Source organism: Dama dama, chromosome 5 (genome assembly GCF_033118175.1).
Source record: "Dama dama isolate Ldn47 chromosome 5, ASM3311817v1, whole genome shotgun sequence".
NCBI lineage: Eukaryota > Metazoa > Chordata > Mammalia > Artiodactyla > Cervidae > Dama > Dama dama.
In genome coordinates this window covers 118,350,366-118,372,623 of record NC_083685.1, presented here as the reverse complement: position 1 = coordinate 118,372,623, position 22,258 = coordinate 118,350,366, and the positions used below count along the sequence as shown (strand labels likewise).

The following is a 22,258-nucleotide window of genomic DNA, read 5'->3' as shown; positions in this document are numbered from 1 at the left end:
AGTGTCTGTCTCCTGGCCTAAACACCTCTCCACTGGTCACTAGGACCTCTGGACCCACTGAGCCTCTGGCAAGGAAAGCAAAAAAAAAAAATCTTCCAGTGAATCATTAGGGGTCATAGTGGCAGAAGCCACCCCTACCTCCTTAGTTCCTGGACTGGTCCATTCTGGCAATGTCTAAGTCCAGGAATGGTAGTGCTAGCAGAAGCCCTGCAGGCAAGGAAGGCAAATCCAGACCCAGAACACGTGTCTGTCCCTGTGAGGACCGGCTGCTGTCCGCACATCCCAGCCTCACTGCAAACAAGAGATTATTGTTTTGCCTCTCAGGATGCGACCCTCCTCTTGGAGAAGCGCCCTCTGCTGGCCTTTCCTAAGATCTGCGGCCACGGGCATCCTCTTCTGATTGGCATATATCAGTCGGTTCCTCACGCTTTTATTTGAGGAACATTTCTCCTTCTATTGGAGGAGTTGCGATGCCTCCTGGTTTCAGTGATGGAGGTGTGGTTCTGCTTCTCATCCCCCTTGAGCTTTTGTAGGATTTCTGAGAGGAGTGGAGAAAAGTGGCAACCATACTATAATCTGGTAAAATTTTAAAATATGACAATTCTGAATGTTAATATTATTGGATTGTATTTTAATATTAATTCTGGTGTACTTTCTGACATTCTTACATGAGTTTTTAAAATTTGGCAGGATATAATACTAATATTTACCCCTTGACCCACTCCTCACTTTGCCTGAGATTGCGTGCATGAATGCTCAGCTGTGTCCAACTCTTTGGGACCCCATGGACTGCAGCCCGCCAGGCTCTTCTATCCATAGAGTTTTCCAGGCAAGAGTACTGGAGTGGGTTGCCATTTCCTACCCCAGGGAATCTTCCTGACCCAGGGATCAAAAGCGCATCTCTTGTGTGTACTGCATTGGCAGGTGGACCATTGAGCCACCTGGGAAGCCCTTGCCCCTGAGATTGCTTGGGGACAAAGGAAAAATGATAAAAATGGGGACAATTAGAAAGGCCCTGATATGTTTTTCATGAGGTATATCAATAATATTGTCATACCATCCCTGTTTGTCAAGCCTCTACGGCAATTCCTAGATGAGGGGCCAGCTCATTCTTTGTTATGGGGCTGTCCTGTTCACTGTAAGATGGCTAGGTCACCATGTCTGCCAAGAAACCTCAGAAGGCCAGGTGAGTATTAGCTCCAATACCTGCCACCCCAGTGTTAGTCAGTGATGGGAAAGCCATCTCAGAACTGTCTCAATTGGCCATTTAAGTTTGATAGTATGAGACTGCTTGATGATAAGCAATGCATCATAAAACTTTCAGATGGAGAGTGTCTTGTGGACCATTTGTTTTTGGGTATCTGTGCGTGGCAGTTTTAAGTTATTAGTTCTTAAAATCTTTTAAATAGCAACAACTGGGCCAAAAAACTGTCAGAGAATTTTCGGACTCATTAAAACCAAATTCAATGAGAGGGGAAAAAAAAAAACCAACCAACAGTCTTCATCACCTAAAATCAACAGTGACAATGGAACAATTAACATGGAATACTCAAAATAAAATGTACAACGTTTGTGTCAAGGAAAGGTGCCGGTGTTTTGTGTGGCTGGTTAGCATGCAAACCTCTTTTTAAGAAACTACCTCTTCCCTTTAATGGGAAGAATTGTGGGAGGATGATTTCTCTGTGGCCCCATGAATCAACAGGAGAAAGTTGGGCTAACTGTAAGCTTTTCCAGGGAAGCTTGATTCTGGAGCAAGTGACGCTGGGATGATGAAGGCCATCAGAGGCACTTTTTGCCAGTCTAGCTGCATGGCAAGTGGCAATGATGGCAGCAATGGTGGCCTCTTGCCAGGTGGCTGGCTCTGAGAGTCACTGTTTTTCCAGCTTCTTCTTTTGGGGGGCCTTTGGTGTGTTTTTGATTCTTGCTGGCCCCCACAACTGGTCCTCCAGTTTTTCCCACCCCATTTAGTAAGCACCCCCTTCCCCATGGCTTTCCAATGAGTTCCCTTTTGCTTTGCTCAGGTTGGGCTGGTTTGTCTTCATTGTTAGAAACAAGAGGGAACTGAGCAAAGGAGACTGAGAAGCTGATTGGAGAACTGAGAAAAAGGAGATTTTCTGGAAGCCTGTGAAAAAAGGATTTGTTTCAGGAAGGCACTGGCCAAGAGCTTCAAACTTCAGGGCAAAGTCAAGCAAGAGAAGGAGTGAAAGGTATTTCTTAAACTTGCCAATTCGGAGGTCAGTATCCGGGAGGAGTGTGTCCCGCGACAGGGGAGCAAGGAGTACATGGCAGGTGGAAGAAAGGAGACCCTGGGTGTGCAGGGGCTGCCCTGAGGCAGCTTGGCTGCGTGGAGGGAGGGAGCTTGAATGTGTGGAGGGAGGTGCCATGGTACCACCTGTCTGCCAGGTGCCCAAGGCCAAGGGTGAGCTTTTAAGGAATAGAGAAACTGTAGAATGTTCGGGGGCTCAAAGGAAAGCCAGTAGAAGGAAACTAAAGATATAGACAAGGTGGGCGTGGGGGGGGGGATTAATGGGCTTACACCTTTTAAATGTTTACTAAGTGTGGTGGTTCAGATGGTAAAGAATCTGCTTGTCATGCAGGAGACCCAGGGATTGAACCTGGGTTGGGAAGATCCCCTGGAGAATGGAGCGGCTACTCACTCCAGTATTTTGGCCTGGAGAATTCCATGGACTGTTATAGTCCATGGGGTGGCCAAGAGTCGGACACGACTGAGCGACTTTCACTTTCACGTCACCAGTATTCTTGCCTGGAGAATTGCATGGACAGAGGAGCCTGGCAGGCTATACAGTCCATGGGGTCGCAAAGAGGTGGACCCCACTAACACTTTGGTTTTTTCACTCTAAGTATCAGACAAGTTTCCTGAGGAGAGAGGGGTTCAAAGTAAAATCAAAGGGAGGGAATGGCCTGGGACTGGAGGAGGGATATCCGCTCCATGTGAGACAGAAGAGGGAAGAAATGGGGGAGATGGTGGAGGTGAGGGAAGGTGAAAACATGGAACTTGCATTGAATGACTTGAATCTGGGCTGTTCAGTAGGCATTCACTTCAACTGGGATAAACTATGGTGAGTGAGTCACAAAAAACACCTGTCAGAGAGAAGGCGCGGGGCTGAGCGGAGAGGTTGGAGGAGGTGGGAGAGCCAGGTGAGCTCGCTGGAGGCCTGAGCAGGCCAGTCAGAAGCCCAAAGGGTGGAGAACCTGTGAGGAGTTTGTCTTGCCCAGCCCTCAGGCTGAGGATCATGTATGAGAGCAACCTTGCCTTGGGACCAGGGAGACAGTGTCACTGTCCGTTGTCCCCAGATGCTGCCCACAGGTGGAAAGTGGGAGACAAGGCAATTCTAATCTTTTGAGCACCTACTGTAGCAAGGACCTAATGTGGCCACCAACTCTGAGGCACCAGGAATGGAGCTGGAAATCATGCCCTGGGTTTATTCATTGGTTAGTCTGTTCTGGCTTTTAAATTTAGCACCATCTTGCTAATCTTAAAAGGGGGTGGGGGGGTAAAGGTATCAGCTAAATTTTCCCATTGATTGTTTAGCTTATTTTCTTTAATAAATGTTTAATTTTGGAATAATTTTAGATTTAATGTTAATAATTTCATAAAGGTTGCAAAGAGGGCTCCATATACCCTTCATTCAGTTTCCCCTAACGCTACCATCTTACATTACCATGTACCTTTGTCACAATTAAGAAATCAACATTGGTATAAATCACTGCAGATGGTGACAACGGCCATGAAATTAAGACACTTGCTCCTTGGAAGAAAAGCTATGACAAACCTAGACAGTACATTAAAAAGCAGAGACATTACTTTGCCGACAAAGGTCCATCTGATCAAAGCTATGGTTTTTCAGTAGTCACGTATGGATGTGAGAGTTGGACTATAAAGAGAGCTGAGGGCTGAAGAATTGATGCTTTTGAACTGTAGTCCTTTAGACTGCAAGGAGATCCAACCAGTCCATCCTAAAGGAAATCAACTCTGAATATTCATTGGAAGGACGGATGCTGAAGCTGGAGCTCCAATACTTTGGTCACCTGATCAGAAGAGCTGACTCATTAGAAAAGACCCTGATGCTGGGCAAGACTGAAGGCAGGAGGAGAAGGGGACGACAGAGGATGAGATGGTTGGATGGCATCACTGTCTCAATGGACATGACTTTGGGCAAGCTCCAGGAGTTGGTGATGGACAGGGAAGCCTGGTGTGCTGCAGTCCATGGGGTCAAAAAGAGTCGGACGTGACTGAGCGACTGAACTGAACTGATAACTGTGGGTAGCTAAATTGCAGAATGTGCTCAGATTCCACTGGTTTTTCCCCTACCGTCCTTTATCTGTTTCAGGCTCAAACCCAGGATCCCCACATAGCATTTAGTATTTTTTTCAAAAGTAGGACTTAACTCTGTGATAGTCCTCTTGTACAAGTTTTACAAGAAGAGTTTGAACTTTTCAAGCTTGTCAGCTGAACCAGTCTGGAAAGCTTAAACTCTGATTGCATTTCTTTTATTACACTAATTTGCGAATCAAATACACACACACACACAAACCTTACATCTCAACTACAGTCTCTTGTTCATTGTACTTTAAAGACACAAACCATAAATTATATTTATTATATTTGTATGTTTTAACACAGTTTCTTCTAAATTCGCCTTAGTTCTGGAAATAATTGTTTGCAGTCAGCACAATTGGATCTGCTCACACACCCCTTAACCCCTTGGGATAAGGATGGGGAGGGAGTTTTCCATGTGTGCCTGCCCATGATGAAATGCATTTTTAAAAGACAGAGATGATGCCATCTATCCAGCTAGCATTTGGTGTTTTCTAAGGCTTTTTTCTTTTAAAGATAAATATAAACTAGGCAAGAGTAAATGCTCCGCTTTTGGGTCATATCTTAGTTTTCTCTTGCAAGATCTCAATTGCACGACAGCGGAGAATGCATTTCCGATTTGTAGATACAACAACCGTGGAGATCGCAGGAGAGCAAGCGAAATCACGACATTTCAAAATCTATTTTAGTGCCAATCATCGCTTTTCTCTCCGCCAAAACTAATTTCAGTGCGACCCAGATGGGACTCGAACCCACAATCCCCAGCTCCGGAGGCTGATGCCTTATCCATTAGGCCACTGGGTCACCACAGGATCCGGGTTCTCACACCGTCCTCTTACGCGATGCCATCATCGTGCCCCGCCCCCGCGCTCTGTGGCCTCACGTCAGGCTGCGTGCGATTTGGGAACCGCCTCCAGTGGCTGCAGCACGCGCCTGCGCCTTCGGCCTGGCCCAACGCCCTAGCCCCTACGCGCATGCGCATGGGCTCCCTCGGCGCCCCCGCCCTGTCCTGGTACTGCTTGGCAGGCACGCGGGCGGCTCTGGGTATCTGTGGGAGGGGCGTGCTTTTCGTTGGGTTCTTCTCGGGAAGGTTCTCAGTCTTCACTGCCTATTTGACGCTCTTGGGGGGAACTTTAAACAAAATTCCAATGCCTGGTCTCCCCCACCCCCGTTCTAATTCTGTTTACCGGGGCAGGCCCAGGCCTCTGCATTTTGGTGTATCTGCCTCCTAACTCTAGCGTGAGGTCCCCGCAGCCTTCCCGTCCCTAACAGTCTCCCCATCTCCTTTCCTGCGTTTATTCTATATACATTAATTAGATAACTTTTTATGTGCTGGGAACTGTTGGGGATTTCCAGGATGAACAGGCTTTTCTTTACATCTGCGCCACTCCCCCACTCACCTACATCCATATTTCTCCCCATCTCTTCTTTCCCTCCGGATTAAAGGGAAAATAAACATAAAAGATCCCTACATACAAAATAATACGAATTTTGTTTTTATCCTAAAACTAGATCTTGGATAAAGATTTAGAAATTTTCTGGTTCCATGCATAATACCTTTTTGCTTGTTGCACGTAAATATGCTGCTTTTATTTTTTAAAATACACTAATTTTTCTGTTTTAGACACATAATACCTGTTCACTGTAAAATTGTATAAATAGGGGTAAGCCAAGTAAAGAAAATTGAAACTGACTATAATTCTAGTGTTCAGAGTCAACCACTATTAACATTTTGCTGTGTTTATTTCAAATTTTATTTGTCTGTGTGTCTTGTCAGTTTTACCACCTGTGGATCCTGAGTCATCCAGGAAATACTTTTCAAAGACACTAGGACATTATCAGTTAATAATAACTAATAATTAATAGCAACGATGGTGCAGACGCGTTGGTAAGTAAAACTGCCACATTAGTGAGTCCAGGCAGTCAGACTATGCTAGTAATAATAATTATGCTTCACCCTTGTGCAGTGGAGGGTCGGGGAGCGGCTGTTGGCCAGCTTCACTTAAGAACATCCTTGACACAATCAGTTCGGTTCAGTTCAGTCGCTCAATCATGTCTGACTCTTTGCGATCCCATGGACTGCAACACGCCAGGCCTCCCTGTTCATCACCAACTCCCAGAGTTTACTCAAACTTATGTCCATTGAGTCGGTGATGCCATCCAACCTTCTCATCCTTTGTTGTCCCCTTCTCCCTCCTTCGATATTTCCCAGCATTAGGATCTTTTCCAATGAGTCAGTTCTTCGCATCAGGTGGTCAAAGTATTGGAGTTTCAGCTTCAACATCAGTCCTTCCAATGAATATTCAGGACTGATTTCCTTTAGGACGGACTGGTAGGATCTCCTTGCAGTCCAAGGGACTCTCAAGAGTCTTCTCCAACACCACAGTTCAAAAGCATCAATTCTTTGGCGCTCAGCTTTCTTTATAGTCCAATTCTCACACCCATACGTGACTACTGGAAAAACCATAGCTTTGACTAGATGGACCTTTGTCGGCAAAGTAATGTCTCTGCTTTTTAATATGCTGTCTAGGTTGGTCATAACTTTTCCTCCAAGGAGCAAGCGTCTTTTCATTTCATGGCTGCAGTCAGCATCTGCAGTGATTTTGGAGCCTAAGAAAATAAAGTCTGTCACTGTTTCCACTGTTTCCCCATCTATCTGCCATGAAGTGATGGGACCAGAAGCCATGATCTTCGTTTTCTGAATGTTGAATTTTAAGCCAACTTTTTCACTCTCCTCTTTCACTTTCATCAAGAGACTCTTTAGTTCTTCCTTGCTTTCTGTCATAAGAGTGGTGTCATCTGCATATCTGAGGTTATTGATATTTCTCCCTGCAATCTTGATTCCAGCTTGTGCTTCATCCAGCCCAGCGTTTCTCATGATGTACTCTGCATATAAGTTAAATTAGCAGGGTGACAACATACAGCCTTGACATACTCCTTTCCCTATTTTGTACCAGTCTGTTGTTATATGTCCAGTTCTAACTGTTGCTTCCTGACCTGCGTACAGACTTCTTAGGAGACAGGTCAGGTGGTCTGGTATTCCCATCTCTTGAAGAATTTTCCACAGTTTGTGGTGATCCACATAGTCAAAGGCTTTGGCATAGTCAATAAAACAGAAGTAGATGTTTTTCTGGAACTCTCTTGCTTTTGTGATGATCCAACGGATGTTGGCAATTTAATCTCTGGTTCCTCTGCCTTTTCTAAATTCAGCTTGAACATCTGGAAGTTCACAGTTCAGGTACTGTTGAAGCCTGGCTTCAAGAACTTTGAGCAATACTTTGCTAGTGTGTGGGATGAGTGCAATTGTGTGGTAGTTTGATCATTCTTTGGGATTGGAATGAAAATGGACCTTTTCCAGTCCTGTGGCCACTGCTTAGTTTTCCAAATTTGCTGGCATATTGAGTGCAGCACTTTCACAGCATCATCTCTTAGGATTTGAAATAGCTCAACTGGAATTCCACCACCTCCACTAGCTTTGTCTGTATACTTTCTAAGGCCCACTTGACCGCATTCCAGGTTGTCTGACTCTAGGTGAGTGATCATACCATCATGATTATCTGGGTCATGAAGATCTTTTTTGTATAGTTCTTCTGTGTATTCTTGCCACCTCTTCTTAATATCTTCTGCTTCTGTTAGGTCCATATCATTTCTGTCCTTTATTGTGCCCATCCTTGCATGGAATGTTCCCTTGGTATCTCTAATTTTCTTGAAGAGATCTCTAGTCTTTCCCATTCTATTGTTTTCCTCTATTTCTTTGCACTGATCACTGAGGAACGCTTTCTTATCTCTCCTTGCTATTCTTTGGAACTCTTCGTTCAAATGGGTGTATCTTTCCTTTTCTTCTTGACCTTTTGCTTCTCTTCAATTCACAGCTATTTGTCAGGCCTCCTCAGACAACCATTTTGCCTTTCTGCATTTCTTTTTCTTGGGGATGGTCTTGATCCCCGCCTCCTGTACAATGTCACGAACTTCCGTCCTCTGTAGTTCTTCAGGCACTCTGTCAGATCGAATCCCTTAAATCTATTTCTCACTTCCACTGTATAATTGTAAGGGATTTGATTAGGTCATACCTGAATGATCTAGTGGTTTTCCCTACTTTCTTCAATTTAAGTCTGAGTTTGGCAATAAGGAGTTCATGATCTGAATCACAGTCAGCTCCCAGTCTTGTTTTTGCTGACTGTATAGAGTTTCTCTATCTTTGGCTGCAAAGAATATAATCAGTCTGATTTTGGTGTTGACCATCTGGTGATGTCCATGTGTAGAGTCTTCTCTTGTATTGTTGGAAGAGGTGACACTATAGGAATTATTAATTTAAATCCCAACCCTTGAATGTTTTTAATATTTTATGAGACAAAATGGGAATTATGCATAAATCACTTCTACCAGATAACCAAAATTCAATGATTGTCTCTTGAGGAAAACATTTTGTGCAGTGTTTGAGTTGCAGGCTAAACTAGTTGCCTTTTCAATGGAACACAGTTCTTACTTGAAAGAATGACTGACAGACTATGATTATTCAGACTTGGGCACACTTGAGTTTGCTTCTCAGGTTCAGGTTTGTTCTCAGGCTCACATCAGCATAGCACACAGTCCACTGAAGAGAGAGGCTATCTCACAAAAGTCTCAGTAAATATTTTACTGTATTCTGTTACATCTTCATCAGCAAGCCAATTCCTGTGTCTGGGGGATGGAATGGGATTGGTTTAGGCCACACTAGGCCCTCTTCTGAATCTCCATCCAACTACAATAGGAAGATTTGAGAGGGTGGGGCTGTATCCTTTCCCAGGGCAAGGTATCTTTCAAAGGCAACTTTCACTGTTGACATTTTACTTCTGTTTCAGGTTGTTTTCAGGTGCAAGTACAGAATAGTGGTCAGAGAGCATGGATCCTGGAAGGAGAGGGCCTGGGTTTGAGTCCTGTCTCTGCCATTTACTCCTGTGTGAATGTGGACAAGTTACTTAACCACCCACTCTCTTCTGTGAAATGGAACAGATAAAAATGCTACCTCACAGAGTTGTGAAGATTAAATGTATTCATAAAGGTAAAAAACTGAGAACACTTCTGGGCACATAGTACCCAATATTTATTTGTAAGCAAAAGAAGACCCAATATAACTAGCTTAAACAACAAAGGAAGTGTACTGGATGATATATTTGCAAAGTCATATAATTGCAGCCTTTTGAGGTAAGGCAGGGTATTGATCAAAGTTTTCACGGTTTCTCTCCAATTGTCTTACGGGATTTCTAGGATTTACATCTCTCAGTTGAGAACAGAGCCTGCTTTCCTACCTCTCATCATTAAACAAAAGGCATAGACTCCTCAACTGAATGAATTTAGGTCACATGACTGCCCCTGAACCATTCACAGTAGCCAAGAGAATGCCATGTAGTGACTGGTTTAGAGGTGAAATCCTACCACCTTGTGCATTTAGGGGGGTAAGATTATGCTGATTGGTTATGTGGGAGTAGAATGAGCCTCCATGACTCCCATTACTGCCACACAGTGAGTGAGGCTGGCAAAAATGCCTGCAGGAGGGACAAAGTTCATTGTTGAATTCATAGTAAATAAAAGAAAAAGCCAATACAGCTTTTCTTAAAAATACCCTTCTCAGAATACAGAAAAGTTGCAAAAAGAAAGTAGACCATAATCCTGAGGTTCTGATAACTATCACTGATGCTTTTTTTTAAATTACAAGAAAATGCAAACATTTTATTTGAAATATATAAAATATAGCATAGATCATTACTATAACAATTGACAATTTGAACACAGACTATAAATAAATAATCGCATATAAGTTCAATTGTCTTGAATTTGATGATTATGGTATGGTAATATAACAGAATGTCCTTATTCTTACAAGATACAAGCTGAAATATTTAGGGGTAAACGGACATGATTTCTCAAACTTACTCTCAAATGATTCAAAAAGTAATATGTAAAAGCCATGTATATATAAATACAGGTACACGTGTGTGTGGGTGTGTATACATATATATATATATATATATAGTAAATTAACATTTAGCAAATATGGATAAAGATTTGCAATTCTTTTGTATTTGAAATTATTAAAAATAAGACTGGGGAAGCAGGCAGTAATAAATCTTTTGTTAACATAGTTCTGCCTGCTATGCAGTCTTTTATGACACAAGTTAAAAACAGTAACAACTAAAAAAATACAGCACATATCTGCCTTACCCCTCCCCTCCTTCATGGCCAGAGACCCCGGCCAAGTTCCTTCTGAGTCCTATCGGGAAAAATGCATAGCAATATATTTCTTTATTAAGATTTTTAAATAGAATTATTTTGGGAATCATTTGTGGTACTTAGTTAAGGCAAACACTCAGGAAAACGACCAGCCACCACACAGCGGTAAACCCCTGCAAAGAGCTAACCCTCCGACTAAGATGGACAGGGAACCGGCCCTGCACGCTGCATGCCGGGATCTGGAGTTTTTCTTCTCCGCTCTGCAAGGCTCTCGCGGATCGCGCGGCCGCTCCCTTATCTCGCGATGCTATCCTATCTTCTTCTGGGCTCTCTGACCCCCTCCCCAGCTAACGTGTTTTTCAAATTCACCAATGGGCGTATAGCGTAAGCTCGAACCAGCCAATCGGAATGCGGAGCCACCGGGAAATTTAAATCGCGCCGGCCGCCTGCACGAGCCACACCGTCCTCCGGCTGACCGTGGTGGACGTTTAGAGGTAGCAGATCCCGCAGCTTGTGCGCCGCGCACCGCCTCCGGTGGACGCTTGGGCCTGCTGTGTAGGTACGAACTGAGGTCGCAGCGCAGCTGGAGCGGCAAAGGCGGGCCCTTAGGCCGCTCTCGGATTGCTGGAGGCGGGAGGGGAGTCTCGGAGTAGACGCGCGGCCAGGCCTTGGCCTCTCTGGTCGATAAGGCCTCGGGGGCGTAGTTCGTTGACGAAACGGGTTTTTCACTACGGATGCGAGTGCTTGGGCCTTAGTGCCCGAGGCCTTGCGAACCGCTGCAACCGCAAGAATTAGAGTCAGGCCCGAGGACGAAAGCCTCGGTAGGGGGCCCGGCGCCTCTGGCTCCTCCTTCCGCGGGTTCCCGCTGCTGCTTCCCCGAAATGGGGGTGGGGAAGGGGGTAGGGGAGGGGACTAGAGATGGAGGTGGCAGTTGGAGGTGCTGTCTCTTAATTTGTAGGCCTTGGGTTGGCTCTGTCACAATTTCGTAAAAGAACAGAATGGAATTAAAGATAGCCTCTTTGAAGGAGGACTTTTGTGATGTTTTGGGAGATTGCTCTTACGTAGGTGAGTTTGAGTGGAACGCAGCTGATACAGCCTAATTTAGTGCATTCACTCAGAATTTCTGGAAAATGTGCGAGATGCTGAACTGCGTCGCAGGTGTTCAGGGTTGGCAGGAAACCTTATTAAAGTTTACACAATGTTAACAACGAATCAGAGTTTTAAAATTTTCAAACGTGGAGAATGTATCTGTTTTGGCCGTTTAAAGACAGTAGAGCCTCCAGAACATCTGAATTTGTGGCCCGTACGACATAGATTTTAACTGTAACCTTATTTCCCGTACGTTGTCTATTAGTTAACTAATTAGTTAACTATTCATGGATCCTATATAGAGTCTAGAGCCACGCTGTACAGTGTGGTAGTCTCCACACGCGTGTGGCAGGTCTAAACTGAGTTAACGCTGTAAGGTAAAAAAAGTACCTACAAGATCTCGAAGAATTTGTATGAAAAAAGAATGCAAAATAGTTAAGTAATTTTTTGATGTAATGTGTTGAAATGAGAAAATAGATATTGGAGTAAATATATTATTGAAGTTAATTTCATTTGTTCCTTTTTGCTTTTAACAAGCGTGGCTATTAGGAAGCTTAAATTTATAGTTGCATCATGTTTCTGGTGGACAGTACCGCTCCTGGAAGCCTCAGCCCTTCAGAGGGGAGGGGCCAAATATAGTTTGGCTAAAACTCATGTTCCATAGTGCTGAAAAAGGAATATCCTTCTTTTTTTTTTTTTAATTTTATTTATTTATGATTTGGCTGCACATGGAATCTAGTTCCCTGACCAGGGACTGAACCCTGGTCCCCTTCATTGGGAGCTTGGAGTCTTAGCCACTGGACCACCAGGGAAGTCCCGGAATATCCTTCTCTAGTATGGAAATACCAATTGAACGTGTATTTGATAATTCCCTTAATGCTTATGTTATTGCCAAAGTGATAAAAAGGAAATTTTTCTCCCCCTCATTTTGCAGCTTTCTCCCTTTGTGTCATAATCATGTCCACCAATGAGAATGCTAATTCACCAGCTCCCCGCCTTAACAGATTCAAGAACAAGGGGAAAGACAGTACAGTGAGTACCTTCTGTTGTTTTCCTAGTATTTTTTAAATGGGAAGGTATTTGGAAAGGGCATCAAAACTTTGAGTGAATTTGAAAAATTGTCCTCACTTGGCAACTAACACTGATGTAATAGGTGAGATGATATGTTATCTTTTCTCAAGGAAATGAGGCGGCGCCGAATAGAAGTTAATGTGGAGCTAAGGAAAGCTAAGAAGGATGACCAGATGCTGAAAAGGAGAAATGTCAGCTCTTTTCCTGATGATGCTACTTCTCCACTGCAGGAAAACCGCAACAACCAGGTGAGGATATTTTAGCTTATGAATTATGGTAAACCCAGAAAATCAATATGAAGCCTTTCAAAGATATTTAAATAACATGTCTTAGTTTTGTGGGTTTTAACTATCAAATGTGAAGATCTGTTTTTATGTGCTCCTGTCAGTAATTCTGATGGGTTATCTTTCCCCCGCCATCCTCTGTAATCTATGGAAGCTGATTCCAAGGTTGTCTTTAGCGCTGATCTACCCTTCAAGTTTCCCTGCTTTTCCAGTTGTCAGCTTTTACTTCGAGTTGGCCATTCAAGTGTTCAGTGAAAGTATGTCCAGAACCAACTTATTTCTGCCTTTTTTCTTCTTTCTCTACCTTCCCTTTGCTCCCTCCCTCTCTTTTTTTGTACTTGTCACCAGCCTTTTTCAGGTCTTTTTCCTCAACTGTTTCTTGATTTTCATTCCGTGCCACATACTGTTTACCTAAAAGTTTTCTTAAAATACTGCTTAAAACATCTTAGAAACTTTATGATTTTAAATCCTTTTTTTAAGGTTCTTTGGAAATTAGACCCATCCTAGAGTTCTACTCATGGAGACATCATGATTTTATCAGAAGTGAATGATTGAGTGAAAGTCACTCAGTCGTGTCCAACTGTTTGCGACCCTGTGGACTATACAGTCCATGGAAGCCAGAATACTCAAGTGGGTAGTCATTCTCTTCGCTGGGGATCTTCCCAACCCAGGGATTGAACCCAGGTCTCCCACATTGCAGGTGGATTCTTTACCAGCTGAGACACCAGGGAAGCCCCATCCTAGATTTTTAAATCTATCTTTCATCTTTTAAAAATATTGGGCAATTTCCTGCTTTTTTTTCCCATGTTATGCTTTCCTTCAGTGCTCCTCATTTTACCAATGTTCTCCCCCCACCCCCACCCCCCCCCCCCCCACTGAATTCTACCTGTGTTCTGTTTCTTGAGTTTTATACTCAAATCCCATCTTCTCTTTATAGCACTTCTAGGTCATCCTAACAGGAAAAATGCTCCCTTCCCAGAATTCTTGTAGCACCCCATTCTGTACCAGAAATGGATAGTAAATTCTGTGTAATACTATATACAGAGTTTTACATATATAATTTGTTCTAGGGTTGTCTAGATTTTACATTTTCTTTGTTGTAAGGTTTTAGAATGTGATACTGACTTTTTAAGTTAACTGTAGCTACAAATGCTACAGTTAATTCCAATCTGTAGTCACTACCTGTAATGTTTATGTGTGCAACACCAGTGGGGAAATGCATGGATAACAGCCTTAGCTTTGCAGATTCCCAGCACATTGCCTCTAACTCTGTCCCTTTTCCCCTAAAAGCGTATCTGAATAAAAGTGATTGAGACTAATGTAGGAATAACGTTCACAGTACTCTAGTTCATTTTTTTAACCTGTTCACAGCTACTTTTTTTAGTGACTAGATGCTGGGATACTCCATTACTTAAGACATTTAGTCATGACACCAAATTTGAGGATTGTTCTATATATTAAATAATGAGTATTTAACAGGCAAATTTAAATGTGGGACCAAACTTTTAGTAACTGATTACAAACAGAAATGTCTTCATGTCGGGATTGCATTGTATTTAATCTTAAAAATGATAATTTGAAAATTAATTCCCCTGTTCTTGTAGGGCACTGTAAATTGGTCTGTTGACGATATTGTCAAAGGCATAAATAGCAACAATTTGGAAAGCCAGCTCCAAGCTACTCAAGCTGCTAGGTAAGTCTTCTCTAGCATGAGTAAACTAAAAAATAAGCATTTTTACATTTTTTGATGGGAAAAAGCGATGGGCAGGTGGTGCATAGAGTAAAGGTTAAGCCAGGCCTAGGCCTATTTTCATTATAATCTTTCCTAATCTAAAATTTTCTATAGTTGCCTAAAATTACATCTACTCCAGTGATAATTTTTTGATGTATTTAAGAAATGTTTTTTGTCACTGGCATTTCAAGTCAGTGTCAGGGAAAGGAGGAATTATTCAGTAAGTGGGATTAGCACATTCATTTAGAATGGTTCATCCATTTAGGAAATAAATGTATTCTATTTATTAGACTTTTCCCACCCACCGTACACAAATATTTGTGACATCCATAATGGAAAGGATGAATAATTTCTGTAGCTTCACAGTGTGGGGAGTAGCAAATCCAGTTGACAGAAGATCAGGGAAAAGATGTGTGTCCTCACTACTGGTCAGAGTAATGAAGATTAATAGAGTGTGATGCTATCGTATTGTCAAAGTTTTTAAAAAGTGGTAAGATCTAAAATAGATTTCTTCAGAGAGAAGGGTTCTGCATTATTGGTAATATTTCAGTTTTGGGAAAAGTAGTTTAAGACACTACCTATGGTTGCACCATGCAAACAGTCTGCTCAGCCTCTTAGTTCCAGGATGTCTCAGCAGTTAGTCTGCACTGTCAAAGGTTACTTAAAGTTTTAAACTCTTGCATTAAGTTGCGTTTTAAATCGTGTTTTTTTATATGAACTTGTTTGGTCTCGAGTTGCATTTTAAATTATTGTGGTTTTTTTTTTGGTATGAACTTGTTTGGTTAATCACCTTCAACTTTTGTCTCTCTTTTTGCTTACCCATAGGAAACTGCTTTCTAGGGAAAAACAGCCCCCTATTGACAACATAATCCGGGCTGGTTTGATTCCAAAATTTGTGTCCTTCTTGGGAAGAACTGATTGTAGTCCCATTCAGTTCGAATCTGCTTGGGCCCTCACTAACATCGCTTCTGGGACATCAGAACAGACCAAGGCTGTGGTAGATGGAGGTGCTATCCCAGCATTCATTTCTCTGTTGGCATCCCCCCATGCTCACATCAGTGAACAAGCTGTATGGGCTCTCGGAAACATCGCAGGTACTTGGGTTTGAAATTCTTTTGACTGGATGTCTCCAGTCATACTGAGGTTGGCGGAAGTGTCTTAGTGTATTTGTTGCGTCAAGACACTGGTGTACTCAGTAACTGAAATTAACGGCGCTAGACAGGTAGTCACGGTTAACTTTGCCACCTTCTTTTTTTTAAGGTGATGGTTCAGTTTTCCGAGACTTGGTTATCAAGTATGGTGCAGTTGATCCACTCCTGGCGCTTCTGGCTGTCCCTGATATGTCATCTCTAGCAGTAAGTTACTTACCATAAGTCACGTTTCTCATTGATTCTCATTTTTCTACCCCCTTAAAAAACAGCACTTCATTGCATTTTTCTTTCCCCCCAGTGTGGTTACTTACGTAATCTTACCTGGACACTTTCAAATCTTTGTCGCAACAAGAATCCTGCACCCCCCTTAGAGGCTATTGAGCAGATTCTTCCTACTTTAGTTCGTCTCCTGCATCACGATGATCCAGAAGTTTTAGCTGATACCTGCTGGGCTATTTCCTACCTTACTGATGGTCCAAATGAACGGATTGAAATGGTCGTGAAAACTGGGGTTGTACCCCAACTTGTGAAGCTTTTGGGAGCTACTGAATTGCCAATTGTGGTAAGTTAATTTTCAAATGAGAATATAAAGTATAAGGAGCACGATCAGTTGGTACTAATATTGACATATTGTATATTTTAAGACATAATGAGCCTCTTACCTGTCAAAATCTTCAGGGTGTAGAGATTTTGAGTAGTGCTGGAATAGATAAAAGATAACTACCAGTGTCAACTTTTTTTTCCTTTCAGACCCCTGCGCTCAGAGCCATAGGAAATATTGTCACCGGGACAGATGAACAAACACAGGTTGTAATAGATGCAGGAGCACTTGCCGTGTTTCCTAGCCTGCTAACAAACTCCAAAACTAATATTCAGAAGGAAGCTACGTGGACAATGTCAAACATCACAGCTGGCCGCCAGGACCAGATACAACAAGTTGTGAATCATGGATTAGTCCCATTCCTTGTTGGCCTTCTCTCAAAGGTACTACAGCCTTAGGACTTAATGGCCAGGCACTTGGGTAGAGTTGTACTTCTTAAGATTCTTAGTGTACTAATGTTAGGTTCTGTTTAACAGTCCTTTGCTAAATAATAGTAACCTTTTTACGTTAGCTTGGATAGAACCAATTGGAAGTCTTAATCACTTTCTTCTAAAACAGTGGTTTTGGAATCTTACGACCATTCTCAAATAAACCTGTTTCTTTATGTTAATTAGGCAGACTTTAAGACACAAAAGGAAGCCGCATGGGCTGTGAACAACTATACAAGTGGCGGAACTGTTGAGCAGATTGTGTACCTTGTTCATTGTGGCATAATAGAGCCGTTGATGAACCTCCTAACTGCCAAAGATACCAAAATTGTTCTGGTTATTCTGGATGCCATTTCAAATATCTTTCGGGTAAGGCTTAACAAGGCAGCGTTTGTTTGAATTTGGACTTGATAATTGGTTTACTATTTAGACAATGGAGTAAGGGGCACCTAAGTTTACTCATTTCACCACAGAATCAGAAAACCTGTTTATGTGGGCCACACTCTTGATAAAAGATGTGGTAAAGGATTATGAGAGAGATAAAGGAGATGACAAATGCATGATGTGACTTGAATTGAGGCCAGGTACATAGATGAATGCTGTTCATACACATTTATTTTGTTCAGCATTAATTCCCCCAATTTCATACTATGGTGAAATTAAATTTGAATGACCTGGTTAATTATATTTTTCTTTTGGTTACGTTCCCAGTTTATTGTATATATAATGGTTGGTAGGTCCCACTCAACAACTTTAAACTGATTATGGAAATTTTTACATATCAAAGTTTAGAATAATGATCCCTAATGTATGTATCACCTAGCTTAAATAACTTGTCAACATTTGGCCTCTTTCTCCTCAACCTTACCTTTTATTTTATTTTGAAACAAATCAGTTATTTCATTTTTAAATATTTATGTCTCTCCTGAAAGATGAGAACTTTAAAAACACAGCTAGCCACGATATTTGTATATATACCTACTAGATTCTTGATATCAACAAATAGTCCAGTTAGGGGAATTTCTTTTTACATACCTTAGGTTGTTACCCTTGGACAATGGTTCTCTTCCTTGATTTCCATACACTTTAGGATTATCTCAGGTGCTTTTATACCAGTAATTTTCTATTCCCATCACAGACCAGTGGAGCCTGGATATAGTGTCATTTTTAAAGTTAACCAAGTGATTTTGATACACAGAAAAGGTTGAGAACTATAGTAAGATCTTCGTGTCTGAAAGCTACAGAAGTAGCTGCGAAGAGCAAGTACAGATCTGATTCTTTTGAATTGTTAAAAAATGTAAAGTTTTATCTCATAGAGTTGCGAAGGAATTAAGTGTTTATTTCTGTCTGATATATATTGATAGTCAAACAGACATTGTTTTCTTCATTAAAAGAGTTCATTCAAAGTTTAGTCTTCTAAACTTGGAATTTTTTTTAGGCTGCTGAGAAACTAGGTGAAACTGAGAAACTTAGTATAATGATTGAAGAATGTGGAGGTTTGGACAAAATCGAAGCTCTACAAAACCATGAAAATGAGTCTGTGTACAAAGCTTCATTAAACTTGATTGAGAAGTATTTCTCTGTAGAGGTGAGTAAATGGTAATATTAATAGCTGGGAAGGTTAAGCCCGTAAGCTATTTTTTCCTCATACTTTCTTTATGAGCCTTGATAAACGTAGTAAAATATCAGCATAAGTATGTTATTGCATATAACATACATATTTGTTCCTCTAATGTTTTGCTTGATATTAATACCATCTTTTAACTTGAAATATTAAAAAGTCACTAGTTTACTTTGGAATGAATAGCCTCACGAATCTTAGAATTTCTTGAGAGTAAGTTTGTGTAGGAGTTGGAGAAGTGGGCCAACCCCACAGCCATCCGCTGGCCTAATAGCCTTTTTTCCTCTTGCCTACTGAAAAGTGACAGGTTAAGAAAATCTCTTTTTCTGTTATTGTAGTAGCATTTTAAAAAGAAACATTTTTGTCTGTGATGGGTCTTTGTTGCTGTATAAGCGATTTCTCTAGTTGTAGTGAGAGGAAGCTACTCTCTAGGTGCGATGTGCGGGCTTCTCGTTGCAGTGGCTTCTTGGTGCAGAGCACAGGCTCCAGGCTGTAAGGGCTTCAGTAGTTGTGGCTCATGGGCTTAGTTGCCCCACAGCACGTGGGGTCTTCTCCAACCAGGAATTGAACCCATATCCCTTAACGTTAGCAGGCAGATTCTTAACCACTGGACTACCAGGGAAGTCCCATAATTTTTTATTGAAGTATAGTTGATTTATAATATATTAGTTACTGCTATACAGTGTAGTGATTCGGTTATACACACATATATTCTTTTCCATTATGGTTTATCATAGGATATTGAATATAGTTCTCTGCTATACAGTAGGACCTTGTTGTTAATCCATTCTATATGTAAAAATTTACATTTGCTAACCTCAACCTGCTGTGCCATCTCTTCTCCCAGTCTCCTCCCCCTTGGCAACCACCAGTCTTTTCTTTGTCCATGACTGTGTTTCTGTTTGGTAGATAGGTTCCTTTGTGTTATATTTTAGATTCCACTTACAAGTGATAATGTCTCTCTGACTTACTTCACTTAGTATGATGATCTCTAGTTGCCTCCCTGTTAGAGTAGCATTTCTTAACCTATTCAGAACCTTCCCCTCTCAGGCAAACTTCAGTAGCCCTCCGTCCACTATTTGAGATAGTAAAATATGGTTCAAGTTTAAAGGTGAAATAAGCAAATGAAGACCTTAAGAGTGAATACTTACAGGTATTATGCTAAGTGAAATGAGTCAGGCAGAGTAAGACAAATAACATAAGATTTCTCTTATATGTGGGAAGTTTGGGGGGAAAAAAAACAACACGTCAGCTTGGTGACGTGATAGAACAGATTGGTGGTTGCCAGAGGTTGAGGGTGCGAGAAATGAGTAAACTGTTTTTTTGTTTTTGTTTTCAGTTTAAATAAATTAGAAATGTGCCAAATTTATGGGATTATATTGTTTTGTTTTTAAATACTTCCAGGAAGAGGAAGATCAAAATGTTGTGCCAGAAACTACCTCTGAAGGCTATACATTCCAAGTGCAGGATGGCTCTGCTGGGACCTTCAACTTTTAGATGTACATCTGAGGCTTAAAGTTGTTTGTTGTGTACTATGTTTAGTATAAGTTTGTCTTACTGTTTCTCTACTAAGAACTCTTTTTAAATGTGGTTTGTTATTGTAGCACTTTTTACAACAAAACTATACTTGAACAGTTCCGAACTGTACATACTGTATGAAGCTTCTCCTCTCAATGGGTTTCTTATTTCTGTGTGGAATTTCATATCTTGCAGTGTCCTGTAAATAAAGATTAAATTCCACCCTTTTCTTTACTTCACCATGCCAGTGTGTTACTTTCTAATTTAGAGCTCTCACAGGTTGCAAATGAAAGGGAGTTGAACTGAACCCATGTGACTCTAAACTGGGGTATATAGTTCTGGTGGCAGGCAGCATTTGATATAAGCTTTGTCATATCATCAAGGATACAGAATTGATAGCTTCCTGTCTGCTTCTGAATTCTGGCTTTGCTCTAAGCTGCTTCCCCGCCTGGTTGGTGAGAATGGCCCCTGGAATGTCACGGGTCATTTTTCACTGGACAAGTTTTTTACCAAAGAACATAAAATTTCCCAGAACCCCTTAGCCAGTGTCTTAAGTCACACTGGCCACTGGGATAAAAATCTTAAATTTAATCTTAAATTTCTCCTGGAGTTACAAGTGGAATTCATTCCTCCCAACTTTCAAGGCTGAAAGTGATTTTAAGGCTGCACCTGGGAAAATTCGATTGGTGAAGGGTGGGGTCCATGTATTGAGTCTTGTCCTTTTAATTCCCAGGTGCTCTCTCATCTGTGCGGTCTGGGTTGTGAAAGCCACTACGATAGAAAAGGAAGGGGTGGGGTGGAGTTTTAATTACAGTATCCCAGAAGTCTTAGGAAAACGAAATGCATCATTTAATGTACTACTGTCAGTTTCCACTTTTTGGATTATTGGAAAAATGAGCAAATGCTTGGCGAAGATAAAAGCTATGATGGTGGGCATGGGATGGAAGACTCAAATTGAACACAATTTATGACCTTTAAGGGCTACTGTATTCAGTATGACAAGACAGTTCTTCAAGTTGGTTGTATAATGCAAGGAATTGCCATTTACCTTCTCAGTGGGTCCTAGCCCTTCCCCCAGTTCATCAACATAAACATTAATACATTTTGCCTTCTGTAGATAACAGGGTTTTTTAAAGCTCTTTTCTCAAAGGTGCTCATCTTGTTGGGGAGCAGAAACGCTTCAGCTGATGTGTATTTAAAGCACCTCCAGCAGCCGAATTCTTAACATGGAACGTGAAACCTGTTTACAGGTGTTCCTCTTAAGTGCAGGGCACCTTGTTTGGAGACCTGGTGTTTTCTCAGCTTTCTCTGCAGTCTCCAGGCAGGAGGACAGAAGTAACCAGACTGGGGCACTATCTTCCCTCCCCTGCCTAAGTCTTGCTCCACTCCCCTTTTCCCTCCCCTTCCCCCAACGTGAATCCCTTCTTGGTTGCTGCATCCAAAAGTCTTCAGCCTGAGAAAATGCGGAGGTGAACCTGCACATCCTAGGCTTTCACTTTAAGGTAGGTGGAGCTTTATGGCTTTAAAGGGACTAGAGTAACACACTTTGATAGGAGTATAAGGCCTGGATTTGTTAGCATGAAGGCATGACGTGGTGAAGTAATGGACAGGAGACAGCTGCTTTCCAAAAATATATTTTCATATTTTAGATAAAATTCCTAACATTCCTTGAAGTTAAAATCCAGAGAGGCATTTGTTTTTATTGAACTTAACTGGATAAAATCTAATGTATGAGTTTTTATATTCAGCTTGATTTTAAGAAGTGACAAAACACTTAGCCCTCAACTTTTCCCTTTTGCATTAAATGATAATCTCTAAATTAGGGGCTTCCCAGGTGGCTCAGTGGTAAAGAATCTGCCTGCCAATGAAGGACTCCCTTCAATCTCTGGGTCAGGAAGATCCCCTGGAGTGGGAAATGGCAGCCAACTCCAGTATTCTTGCCTGGGAAATTGTATGGACAGACGTGTCTGGTGGGCTACAGTCCATGGGGTCGCTGAGTTGGACACAACTGAGTGAGCGTGCATGTGTAAATTGCATTAATACATTGCATTTTTAAGTTTCTAGCAGTTTTAAATCTCATCTAAGATTTTAATAAACCATCACTGCCTATGATGACTTCATTTTTGTATTGTCATAAGGAAGATGGGAAAGTAAAATTTCAGTCAACTATCAAAGTAAAAACTGCTGACACTTATTTTGCTTGTTAAAGTCTTT

The 22,258-nt window shown here is 41.6% G+C and overlaps 1 protein-coding gene and 1 non-coding gene across 2 annotated transcripts; one reads left to right on the top strand and one right to left on the bottom strand.

Annotated features, from left to right (window-relative positions):
• Positions 1–5,070: 5,070 nt before the first annotated feature.
• TRNAR-CCG (transfer RNA arginine (anticodon CCG)) lies at positions 5,071–5,143 on the bottom strand. Its single transcript has one exon. It is a non-coding gene; the product is annotated as a tRNA-Arg (tRNA).
• Positions 5,144–10,951: 5,808 nt separating this feature from the next.
• Positions 10,952–20,283, top strand: KPNA2 (karyopherin subunit alpha 2). Its single transcript, XM_061144407.1, has 11 exons — positions 10,952–11,108; positions 12,573–12,670; positions 12,820–12,957; positions 14,598–14,686; positions 15,551–15,819; positions 15,986–16,080; positions 16,175–16,438; positions 16,627–16,860; positions 17,092–17,274; positions 18,344–18,493; positions 19,931–20,283. Exons 2-11 carry the CDS (start codon positions 12,596–12,598, stop codon positions 20,021–20,023), a joined length of 1,590 nt encoding a protein of 529 aa, XP_061000390.1. The 5' UTR covers positions 10,952–11,108; positions 12,573–12,595; the 3' UTR covers positions 20,024–20,283.
• Positions 20,284–22,258: the final 1,975 nt, after the last annotated feature.